Source organism: Ruditapes philippinarum, unplaced genomic scaffold, assembly GCF_026571515.1.
Source record: "Ruditapes philippinarum isolate M1 unplaced genomic scaffold, ASM2657151v2 ctg20159_1_1_1_1, whole genome shotgun sequence".
Taxonomy (NCBI): Eukaryota; Metazoa; Mollusca; class Bivalvia; order Venerida; family Veneridae; genus Ruditapes; species Ruditapes philippinarum.
In genome coordinates, this window is record NW_026861327.1 from 8,751 (window position 1) to 21,857 (window position 13,107).

The 13,107-nt window shown below is 33.5% G+C and overlaps 1 protein-coding gene across 1 annotated transcript; it reads right to left on the reverse strand.

Annotated features, from left to right (window-relative positions):
- Positions 1 to 419: 419 nt before the first annotated feature.
- On the reverse strand, positions 420 to 9,316 carry LOC132715264 (LIM zinc-binding domain-containing Nebulette-like; the record flags this gene model as incomplete). Its single annotated transcript, XM_060698253.1, is given in 5 exon segments — positions 420 to 1,325; positions 2,389 to 2,563; positions 4,311 to 4,415; positions 8,506 to 8,590; positions 9,222 to 9,316. Coding segments are annotated over 5 exon segments (522 nt in total), but the record flags the coding sequence as incomplete, so codon positions are not given.
- Between the last annotated feature and the right edge of the window lie 3,791 nt (positions 9,317 to 13,107).

Genomic DNA, 13,107 nt, shown 5'->3' on the forward strand with positions numbered 1-13,107 from the left:
TTTCTACATAGTATCTAGTGAAAAAATCAACAAAGGGCCATAATTCTGTAAAATTTGGTCGCAGCGAAAATTCCTTCCTTTACTACCATCTACACATTAAGGTTGTTCATCCCTGTAAGTTTAAGCAAAATCTGCCATCCGGTTTAAGAGGAGTTGCGTTCACAAAATTTCTACATAGTATCTAGTGAAAAAATCAACAAAGGGCCATAATTCTGTTAAATTTGGTCGCAGCAAAAATTCCTTCCTTTACTACCATCTACACATTAAGGTTGTTCATCCCTGTAAGTTTAAGCAAAATCTGCCATCCGGTTTAAGAGGAGTTGCGTTCACAAGATTTCGGGACGTACGGACGGACTGACTGACGGACGGACGGACGGACAAGTGCAACGCTATATGCTCCCACATTGTGGGGGCATAAAAATCATGTCCATGACAAATCAAATAAAGGTCAACCATTTGAAAAATTAGTGACAATATCAGCCTGATGCAAAAAGTGCAAAGCCAGGCCAGTCTGCACAACCTGGTTACAAGACAGTCTGACATGGCTCTAATTATTGCAAGGTTCGGGCACAAACAATTGTTTGGCTTTAACTGTCTGATGCACAATGCAGGTCCAGTTTTGATGATTGACTAAAACTTTTGAAAGTTCAGATTTTTTGCACTGTCTAGTCAAACTGATGTGACCATAGTTAGTTCCCAAATCTTTCCTATACTGTCCTCTGCTTAAAGATATTATTGTTTGTATACTAAAGTGCATTGAAGTACTGTAGGGACAAAACAAAAATTTTAATTTGTTAAAGTTTCAATGAAATTTGTTTTTTTATGATGTTAGTCATGGGTTAATTAAAATGACTCCTGCAACCAGCAATGCTGAAAATTCCAACAAAACACTGTAAAAAGCTCTTGTTAATTTCATGAATCCCTGATGTTAAAATGTACAGTTACTTTAACCTATACACCTGTAGTGTAGAATAATGTATAATTATAGGCAATATCATAAATGTCCCAAAGCTAGAAATACAGAGATTTTAAAGATAAATATATTCTATGTCAAATTTTTATTTGACAATGATTCAGTCTTTTTAAAAAATATTTCAAAATAGGAACACAGAGGTTTTGGTAAACAAGCATTTCTCCATTTCTAGCTTGAACACTGAATGTTTATATTTTTTTCTATAAACATTGGAAGCATATAGAATATAATATTACTGTATGAGGGATAAAATAAGAGACAGTTAATGATGCTATAGCCCCTATAATCAATCACAAACCTGCGCCGGAATCCGACGTTCGTCTCCCTGATTGTGATTGTTGCCCGTACTGACCTACATTTCATGAATAACGATCCAACATGCAGTGTTAACAATCTTATACATATAATGTATATTCTCTAATAAACAGCCCCTCCCCTTTTTTTTAAGAAAAAGAAAAAGAGAACTGGGTTTATATCATGATGATAGAATTTTTATATAAATCCAAGAAAATTAGCTGAAATTTTAACTTTAAGTACAAATAATCTGCAGGAAAATAGCTCAAAAAAATTATAAAACATTTTTTTTTATTTTGATGATAAATATTTCTTCTTTTTTTTCGGTACTACATAATAAACACTCCCCTTTTGGAAAATTTAACACCCCTGGGGATATTATATATAGAGAATATACCGTATAAACATTTAACTCTCCAGTCATTAGAACACAAAGAGGAAACACAACATAGAAACAATGTTAACAACAACAGAGACTTTTATTGATATTCCAATTAAATATAAAAATCTTCATTGTCCACAACTATCCTTATAAGTTAAGATAGAGTTCAGACCTTAACTGCAAGTTCAGGTACTTAAGCAAAATCAACCAATAAATTTGGTGAAAATTATGCTATATCGCAAGTCAAAAAATCAATTTTTACTAATTTGTAAAAAGGTTTTACATTTGAATACAATAAGAAAATAGATTGTTTTTGAAATGTAAGGTGCTACAAATTAAGAAAATCTCCTTTTAATCTAAAGCTTCTTTAGTGTAAAATCACTCCATAACAGAAAACAGTACTTAAATAATGTGACCTTATTAATTTAAACAGTAAAACTGTATTTTGTGATAATTTGTGATATCATTTAATTGTAACAGAAAATACAGCAATGAAGTATTAACTATATGTCAATGGTAACCTTGGTCCAGGGATTTTAATGAAACAAAAAAATAAACAAAACTTAAAACAAAAATTAAGCTGGTACATACATCTAGCTTTTAAAATATATTACCATTTGCTTTAAATTAAAACAATACCAACACAAAATATGGGTCACCAGCATCCCATAAAGGTATTTACACAACCAATGAACCTCTCTGTTTAGGGAAATATTTTCAAACCAAAAAAATAATTTACCTTCAACTTGCTCAGCTGGCCTTGCCATCTCCATCTGGTTCCTTCTTTCTCTATCACCATGGTAACTGACGTTGCTAATCACGTCCATGTTGTGACGTACACGCTGGGTTTCTGGATCATCCGCCACAGTGATTTTCTTACCCTTCTGTTTCTCATATTCTGCATGGTATTTGATCTAAATGAAAATATTACAAGATTTTTTTACAATTTTACTTTGATTCAATAGGTTTTTGCATCGAAATCTACACTAATAGTAGGAACTTTCTTGTTCAACCCCTTAAACCTGTTAAATTGTTTAATGGATTTGCATTGCTTTAAATTTGGAACAATCCATTCAATATTCAAGTGATTACAAAAATTCAGCTACCAGTCTACATGGATATTCAGACTGGTTTGGCTCTATACTGGTGACAAAGACTAATTATTTTCAATTCCATCAGAATATAGGTAAGTTGAAAGAATCAGTCTCATGAAAGAAACACAAAGACAGATTCAAATCTACAGCAGTGAGCAGGTACACATACAAATGTACTTAATTCTCATTACAAGTATAATAAAATTAATGAGGGGAATAAAGTTGTCATAATACTTGCCAAGATCTTAATTATTTTATGTTTATAATTTATAACATTTTTCATAACAAACCACTTTACTGAGCTTACTACCAACAAATGTGCAAAAAGGGGGCAAGAAGCATCAATATCTTTTTTAGTAAATTTTTACATGACTATAAGCTAGACAAAAAAGAACAAAAACATTGTCATATAACTCTAGAGTGTTTTATTTGTATATAAACACTTGACATGTTAAGCTAACTTGCACAAACAATAAATATTTAGTATACTTTCAGTGACAGTAGCTTTATAGCTATGTAACGTCCTTGTTTAATCATGTGGGCTGTTTTTTTTTTTATCTTGAACATCAGCTGATCATTATCACATAAGAACTCTTGTTTTTTTTGTTTTTGTTTTTTAGCTTGGTAGTGTTAACCTTAACTTACATTGTATTTAGTTAGCTAGCTGGTGGCTACAGTATCTACCCAGACAAACCAGTACCAACCAAGATTGTTTGTTTTCTGGTTTTAACAACAATTTTAACATATTTTTGGGCCATATCTCAGCAGCTGACACAACAGACTTTCCTGGATAACTAACCAGTAATGACCAACTTTAAGTAAGTTCCGTTACTGGTACATCTTTCTGCAGTGAAACAACTTCACACAGAACAAGAGATGTTTGCTTTGCACCTTAAAGGATTAAACTGGTAACAAAGAAAAAGTGTGACCATAAATAATGTTGCGTTTAAGTTTTCTTAATTTATGTCTCAAAGGAACGTGGATAGGATAAAACTAGTATATATCTTATTATAAAATTTTATAGCTAGTGTTTATAGTGAAAACAAGACATATTGGTAAAACTTTTCATGCCCTGTAGTAAATAACATACAACAAAATTCATGAAGGGACAAATCATTCTGAAATAGGTTAGTAAAGGTATTTTAAAACCATTATCATTTAGAGAAAAGGCATCATCCTGAAAGGTTGGTGAGGAACTAATTCAAAATATATTTGGACTAATTTTCGTAATGAGAAATTTGGTATTCTGAACTATTCTCAGTGACAGGAGCAGGGCAACCTTTTTCATTAGAAGGCAAAAAAAAGAAAGCTATCTATTTCAAAAAAGCTTGGTTTTTTAGCCATATTCATTTAAAGCATACAAAAAGTTTATCAATTGGTTCAATGGCAGCAGAATGTGTGCAGCAAAACTGACATGTATAACATAAAAGGAAAATATCAAACAAATTTAAACTCTGCTTTGCTGTCAGATTGTGGAACATGGGGAACAAAAGGTGTGGAACCACACGCACTATAACAAACTGGCGGCAGTTAGAAGTATTAGGATATGGCAAATCAACACTTTTACCATACTAATATTTTGCGTGTTTCGGAGGTTGGTTTTCATCTCCGGGGTATCGGTGACCTGGTAATATCGAGATTTGCTCTCCTCAAACTCCCTGCGGTACTCTATCTGTCAAATTCATCAACCTTCCAGTCAATTTACTTACACCAACTTTATACTACCCTCTTTAAACAAACATAATTATTAACAAACAAGCATTGAATACAATTTTTTACTTTGCGTTCACCATTTCTTGTGTGGTCAAGTACTCAATAACACTATGGATAATTCACTGACGTCACTATTACAGGTCCTATCATTGCTTTTATATCACCCTTTCAGAGATCTGCCAAGAATTTGAAAGTACTGGGCCCTGGGCCCACTTGGTCTGAAAATGATGGGCCATTTTTACCAAAGTATGGGCCTTGGGAAAATAAGTTAACATTGACCAAAATAACTGTTAAAAAGTTTGTAGATAATTGAATTGCCCCGGTAATAAAACTTAAATCATATTTTATGACAAGTGGTTCACTTATGATTCAGTACTTTACCAATAATTAAAAATCATGCATACATGGTAACTTTCTAACTAATATTAATTGCAGGCAAAAATGAAAATATTTTTTAAATGGCTGCCAAAAATTTGATATGCAAATTTATTCACATAATTGCTGGTTCTTACTTGTAATGTCTTATATTGTGCATTATCCATTTAATTGTTCCTACTTTGCACCAAATGTCCCTTACCACTGTATATTGACGAATTTTATTGCCCCTTGTATGCCTCTGTGTAGACAGCATACATCAAAGACATTTGCCGACAGACCTTTTGATCATGAAAAAAGTCATGCACAATGTTTCTCTGATTGGTTAATAATCACCCTGTCAAACATTCTGATGACGAAATATACATCTTTTTTTACACTTCATCAGGCAAAACTTGCGTGAACTTGAGTGACCTTAGGGTTGATCAAGTTGAACACCTGTCAGATTATACTGTAACTTACAGCATTTCTTAAAATAGCAACACTTTTTTCCAGTTACCGATAATCATTTTAAATATTAAGTAGTTGTATAATTTGTTTGTTTGTTTTATTGGATTAAATTTACGGTAGTAGAAATAAGTACTCTGTGTGGGAATGGGATTATGAGAAGAAATGCGGTAAGTAGATAACATGGACAAAAGCTATAGGGGAATGGATAAACTCAAGAATATGCTAATTACAGGAGCATGGGTAACATGTTGCTGTTGGTACCAGTTTTGACTGGATGACTAAATAACCCAGCAGACAGTTTTGTTTTCTTATAAGTCTGGCACAGATTTTAGATGCGCCCATGGCCCTTTGCTGCCGATTTTCCTGCGCCATTCTCATTTTTTTAGCGCCAATGGCGCAAAATCGCGTCCTCGGCAGATCTCTGCCCTTTGAACTTAACCAGCTGAATTTCTTAAATGGACCCCAGGGTTGATGTTAATGAGAAGCTGGAGACTAAAATGACAGTCTTCAATACATTTTGGCCCACCTCAAAACAGGTTTGTATCATTCCAATGGTAAGAATATTCTATTCATTGACTATAACAACTCTAACCACAGACAATACTACTTGACAAAGTAGCTCATTCGTAAATCCTTAAGCTTCCAAAAGTGCAGGAAAGCATACTCAAACACACTTGACAGAATTTTAAAAACATCTATTGGCTAAAGTCAAATTATTTCCTTATAAATAGCTCAACCTTTATATACAGGACTGAAAGAAAGAAATGCATGAAGGAATAATGAAGGCATTATTTGGCAATATTGGTCAACTTGTGAGCACCATCACATTTCTTAGCTCTTAAACAGATTTTCTGGTATCATTACTCAATCAAAACTTCAAGTAAGATGGGAAATATAATTAGATTTTAAACTCTGTAGTGAAGAGTGAAGAGAAAATTGACGTAATATTGTTTTTAATTAGGATCTTTACATTTCATATTTTTACAATTAAGAACCAGTTTTGGCAGACAGACAGACTGACTGATGGACAGAGAGTAAACATAAAGTCTCCTCCAGTTAAACCATTGGGGGACTAAAAACCAACAATTTAGATGACTGCATGGACATCCATGTTGGATTGGATGTAAATACACTGGGTTCAACTCTGGCAACAAGTTCACAAATGATCCAAGCTTTGATAAACAATCTTGTTGAGTGACATAATTCAAAATTTCCCTTCAAAAAGTCTACCATACAATATCAATAATGATTTCATGATGTGACTATAAATTATAAATGCCACAACAATAATAACTTCATATATTCACAACAGTATACTGAAATTAGAGCATTGCTCTGCAAAATCTAATCAACAAAATGCATTATGGTCATTTCCAATTTTCTGTTTGCATTAGCTATAAATAAACAGTGATGTACTCAACAGACACATGGCCACATGACATTATGCAATCAATGATTTTGACAAACATGCCAAACACCACTGCTATTCCCGGGATAGTCATAATAAATTAATAGTTATTAAGTGGGGAAAAATGTATTTTTTATATTTATCTTGTTTCCAAACAGACACTGATAACTTTTATTACAAAACAATTGTGCTTCAATAAAATATAAAGGGAAAATGCAAGTGTTTTTTTGTGTGTGTCTTTTGTTGTTGTTGTTTAAAGAAAACACCGTGTCAGAGTAGCCTTTTTTAGATTTTCCTTTCATTAGATTTTTTAGTTTTAATGAACCTCTAAGTCACATCGCTATTTTCCGGGTTTACTTGTATAATAAGATCCCTGATGCACTAGAGTAGAACCACTGGCCTTGTATTGTAATCTATCTAAGGCAGCTTCCTCACATTCACTCTTGTGGGATTCAAACAATCAGCGGTTGATAATACTTAACAAACCAAGCCACAAAAACTTCCTCTAGTTATAAAGAATAAACCCAAAAACAACATGTGCATTTAAGCAGTGTCTATTCTAGGATTCCAAAAACAGGGGGGATTTTTAACAAAATAAAAATTTATTAAATTTGTTGATCTTTTTCCTTCTTTCTCTATGTAAAATTTTCCTCAGGCCTCTAAAAAAATAGGGGGGAATTCTCAAAAATGGGAGTGATTCCCCCCCCCCCCCCCCCATCCTAGAATAGACACTGATTAAAGAATGCCTAAAGCTGACTTACAATAAATCAATAATCAATTTTCAGTAACTTTTCAACTATTTTTACATCATCAATAAATCAAAACTTTGCTTATTCTTGAATATTAAAACTAATTCAACTTAAATTTTCCTTATTTCTCTACCAACATTTTTTCTTGAAAACATATTAATCAAAGAGGGTTTGTTTTAAAAAAATAATATTTTCGTAATATTTATGTTAAGAACATAAATCCACTTCTCACCATCTGTTTTAATGCATAGCACTTGAATAAATGCAAGTAGAACTTCTAGTTTAACACCTATAAGATGGATGAAAACTTCATTTGCCACCACTTAACATACAGAGTAAGTTCTGGCTGATGAGTAGTTTATAATAAAATTGAAGGATTATGATGGTTCTACCAAATATTCTAATGTAGGAAGGTTTTTTTCATTGATAGTTATTAAATACTAATATTGTTGCAAGCACTCAGTTACCTCTAACAACTCGAGAGCAAAACTGGCCCTTACATTTGCTCCCAGTATAATGTTCAGCCAATCAGCACTTTCAAGCAGTCTGCTTGACCAACCTCAAAATGACTATCATATCCTTAAAATGGTCAGATTCAAACTGGACAAGCCTATTCATCACAATAATTTCTCACTTTATTGGAACAAGGCCTTATCCTCTTGATTCCGGGAAGAATCATCATAAAAATTGCTGTATAGTGAAGTAAAAAAGCATGTAACTTTAAATTTTTTTGGAAAATCGCATGATTTTAAAGAAAATTCCTATTGGGAAGAGGCCCTTTATATGAGCCGCGACATGACAAAACCAACACAATGGGTTTGCGACCAGCATGGATCCGCGCAGGCTGATCAGGATCAATGCTGTTCGCTTACAAACCCTACTACAAGTAGAGAAACTGATAGCGAACAGCATGGATCCTGATCAGACTGCACGGATGTGCAGGCTGGTGTGGATCCATGCTGGTCCCAAACCCATTATGTTGGTTTTGTCGTGATGCGGCTCATATAATAGGCCTCTGTTATATAAGGTGTGTTATATAAGGTGTAAAATCACTGTCTGATACTTACATTACTTTGTATTTTTGTATTTTCTGCTATTCTTCTGGACTCGGGTGTGTCAGCTACAGCTGTGTGTTTTGTCTGTGGATAATGTCTGTAATCAGAAATAAATACACCACTCAAGTTAGGACTAAGAGAGCATTCTTAATTCTGCTACATGTGTTATCAAATATTACAAGTACCTCTTACCATAGAGGGCAAACCTTTGATGATAGACAGTGGGTTCAAACCCCATCAATAGCAAGCCATTTTTACCTTGAGTAGGAATTTTTACACTCATTGCTTATGCTAAGTACTTGTTGGTTCCAGCATATAGCTTCCTACACAATTGAATTAATAAATAAACAAATTAAAATTGGGCAAAGGGATAAGGAAAATTGGCATTTTGTCTTATTGCAAGTTTTACTAAAAAATTCACAATTTTCTGAGTTGATTTATTCATTAAGTACTTCAGTTAGTACTTTGAAATGCTATTATTATAAAATCTAATTTTCATCCCAGATTTGCTTCCGTATTCATATCCAAAAGAAGCTTATGATGAGACTTCATTGACATAATCATGTCATACCAACCATTATCAATCATGTGAACATAGGAACACATGTTGTGCTCCAAATCCAAAAGTCTAAAATCAGTCTTACTTACAGCAAAATCACCCTTGCTGATATGTAATGTTTACTTACGTACTGGAAAAAGACCCTTGCTAACATGTAATGTATACTTACGCATTGCAATATGGCAGTTTGTCATAGCCCTTGTAGTTTTTCATATTTAGTGTCATATTGCACACCTGACATTTGAAACATCCTTTGTGCCATGACTGAAAGTATACAAAAAACAATTTGATTAAAGGTACAATAAAGGTTAATTCATTGAAAAGTCAGCAGTATATATTTATGTTTAAAATGAGAAATTATAGAAAGAACAGGATCAAAAGTTTTAGAAAGATCAGGATCAAATGTGTTAAAAAGATCAGGATCAAAAGTTATTCATACTGACTACTGCAGTCAAAGGTAATTTATCAGTAACTCACTTGCTAGCCTGACCTGTTAGTATTTTGATATATATTGAAGGGAAATTCAGATAAACTATGTTGCCTGATACATGTACAGCATCATGTGCCATCTTCTTACAAATGAAACTGAATCAAGAGAACAACCAAAGCTGCAGGGCATATTTTCCCTTTTTTTAGCAGGGGCTGCAAAAGGACTGCTTTCCCCAAAAAATAAATACACTTTTCCTCCTAAAATTCATTTTCAACAATAGTTTTTTCTCCCACTTATGCAAACAATGTGATATTTCCTCCAAAATTTTAAGGAAATGTCCCTTCCCCTGCCCGTAAGAGAACTGTTGGCTAAATTTACCATTATTGAGAAGAAAACCCATATGTGACATAAAGTAATAACATCATACAACAAACATATCTATTAAGTCTTGGCCAACAGTATCAACTGCCAATTTCCTCACAAGGTTGACACTTAATCCGCTACAACTTACAAAATACTAGTATTACTACTCAACCTTATTATTTTTCATGCATAACATTAATAATTTATATGACTATAATACATCTGTATGTATGACACAGCTTCTGTGTGTATAGATATTAAACAATAGATCTGCACAAGTAAGGGAGGGCGCTTGTAATTAAATCAAAACAAAATACAGGAAGTGAGTACCAGCGCCTTAAGTGTCCACTTAACAGCCACACTCGTTTTCTTTATATATCAACAAGGATTATTTTCGGAATTTAACATGTTTACATAACTAAATTGAATTAATTTATAATTCTTAAAGCTTAAAAGATGAGTTTTCAGACATGTTTTCAAGTTACTGTGAAATCATTTGTATTCGTGGGCATGAAATTTCGTGGTTTTATCAAAACAGGCATTTTCGTTGGTTCTTAAATTCGTGGATTTTCATTTTCTTGTAAAAAAAAAAATAAGTAATGGAAAGTAATCTTTCACTTAATCACTGCGCTGTTTTACTTACCCCGTGTATATAACACAGCTCTTGTCAATAAATTTAATCCTGGCCTCTGGCAGTAACACAATTACTGCCGATAATTGACTGCAATTAACACCTTTGTGTGACAAGATATGCAGCTCCATTATATGCCCCTATAATTCGCCAATGTAAACATCGTATAAATTATACGACATCTGCCAATTTTCAACCAGCCAGTAAAAAGGTTAACACCCCGAATCAGTCCAAAACTACACACTACATCACATCGACTGTGTAAATTTATATGCATATAAATTAATACCAGTAAATGGCTCAATACAGTTACATACATGTATGTGTGCATCTAGTGTAAAGACGACGGCTTCTTTGATATTTTCGGAATAGCATACATATTGAAAAAATATATTTAAATGGATCATATAAACACTAGTCGTTAAAAGTTTTATCGGGGATAATTAATGCACTTGGTTCCCATATTTACTCGATTATGTCACGTATTCTGGCTAACACAATCAAGTAGCCTACAACGATCAAGTAGTCCCCTGATGTTTACATGCGACGAACATTTGTGACCGCAAACTAAAGACATACAATGGATTTTTCTTTCAAGTTTCTTAAATATTGCAAAATTAAACTATTTATGGATTTAATTTGTCACTGACCTGATTATAATATACATTCATACCACAAATATCGGCCGGAAAAGCGCCGATGCATGTTGTGATATATGGAACAGAGTGATGGTAAGAAGCGTTTGTTGGGATAAAATTTCGTCGGGTCTTAAATTCGTGGATTGACCTATCCACGAAAACCACGAAAATTCGTGCCCCACGAATAATAATGATTTCACAGTACTTCCTTGTATGAATCATAAAAATACTGTTAATTATGATTTTATCCTCATGTTTGGACTCATGATGTTAGAATATCAACAAAATTAATTAAAACTAAACAAAAGCTTCCTAGGAGTGCTTGGATACCATGCCATTTAGATATATCTGTTTGTATTCTTCATATGATGCTCCTCGAAAATTTCACATTTACGTGTATTTTCCTTTCATTTTAATTTACTATAAGTATGTATATACTTAATAGCAATTAAAGTTTGAACTGAATTTTACATTTCAAAGGTTCAGTTGTTGACTTCAAACCACTTGTGCCTCACCCCCCTAGGGTTCAAACCCCATCAGGCATTGGATCTTTCATGTGAGGAAGCAATCATCTAGCTTAGGCCACTTCTTTTATATTTCTTGGTTTACAAAACCGGCGACCCGAAATATTTGTAAATTGGAAAAAAAATAAAACTGAAATTTCCACTTTTTTTCCCCCGATGCAAAAAAAATTATCCGATAAGCGCGATAAATATGAGTACGAAAATTCGAATATTTTTGAGTACGAATCTATATAACACAACATTCGGACTACCTCGGATAACTACCACAGTTCATGGTAAAACAACAATGGCGGCGCCCTTGAGCGGCACTGTTTATTTCCAAGTTGATTTTGTTGGAATAAAAGATTTGCCAACCAGACGGGCTTTTTTAAAGGCTGCCGTTGATGAGGACATCGGCACGGCTATCAGCCGTATCCTTCCTCGAGAAGATTTAATGGTTTGATTTACGATATATTTGCCAGTATATTGTTAAATTGTATTTTTCTTTTCGTCGAAATGCTCAGCCGGGACCGGATTGCCAGGATTGTATTACAGCTGGCAAAACTCCCATAACCAGAAATCAGTTGAAAGTGAATGCCAAGAAAAAATGAGACAATACAGATATAAATGTTTATATTTTTATTTTCTAAAGATGGCAGATATTTTTGGTACATTTGTATCAAGAAAGTTAACATGAAAGCTATACTAAGGAAAAACAACAATAAAAAGATGTTTAAATTACTGTTTTTGCTTATGTCAATAGAAGAATGACACTATTTTTGACAAAATAGTGTTTTATGTGCACCATACAAGATTTTTTTTTTTTTTTACAATATACCCGATGGACCTTTTTGAGGTTTTTTTTTTTTTTTTTTTTTTTTTTGGCCCACCCAGTGGCCATTTTTGAAAAAAAATTTTGTAAACCAAGAAAAAAAAAAGAAGTGGCCTTATGGAACATCGCTGGTTCTACTGAAGTGCCTGTTTGTGCCTGAAATAATGCATGGAGGGGCACCTATGGCCTTCCTCTAATTAGTAAAGATGAAAAGTGCTTATGGTGACCAATTGGGACTTAATTGGGAAGAGGCCGTAGCCTCTTGATTTTGGGAAAAATTATCACTGCAATTAATAATTTGGAAAGTAAAAAAGCTGGCGTAAGTACAGATTTTTGGGAAATATACATTACTTCCATCACAGACGGGTGCTTCAGTAAACTTGCAGACACTTAACAGTATAGATTGACAACTTCCTCACTTTAAACAAGTCAATGTCTTTAGCTGGGTTCAAACCCGCAGCAGTCTGAGTAATAAGTTATCCCACCATGAAAATCAAACGCTTGTCTAACATGAATGATTTTACAGTATACATTTATAACTGTGTTGTACATCATTGTACTTTCATGTTGTTGTTGTTTTAACAAGTAATATCACAGTCAATCTTTTGGCACACTAAAATAACAGCTGAGAAAACTACCCAATGAATCCTGCATCAAT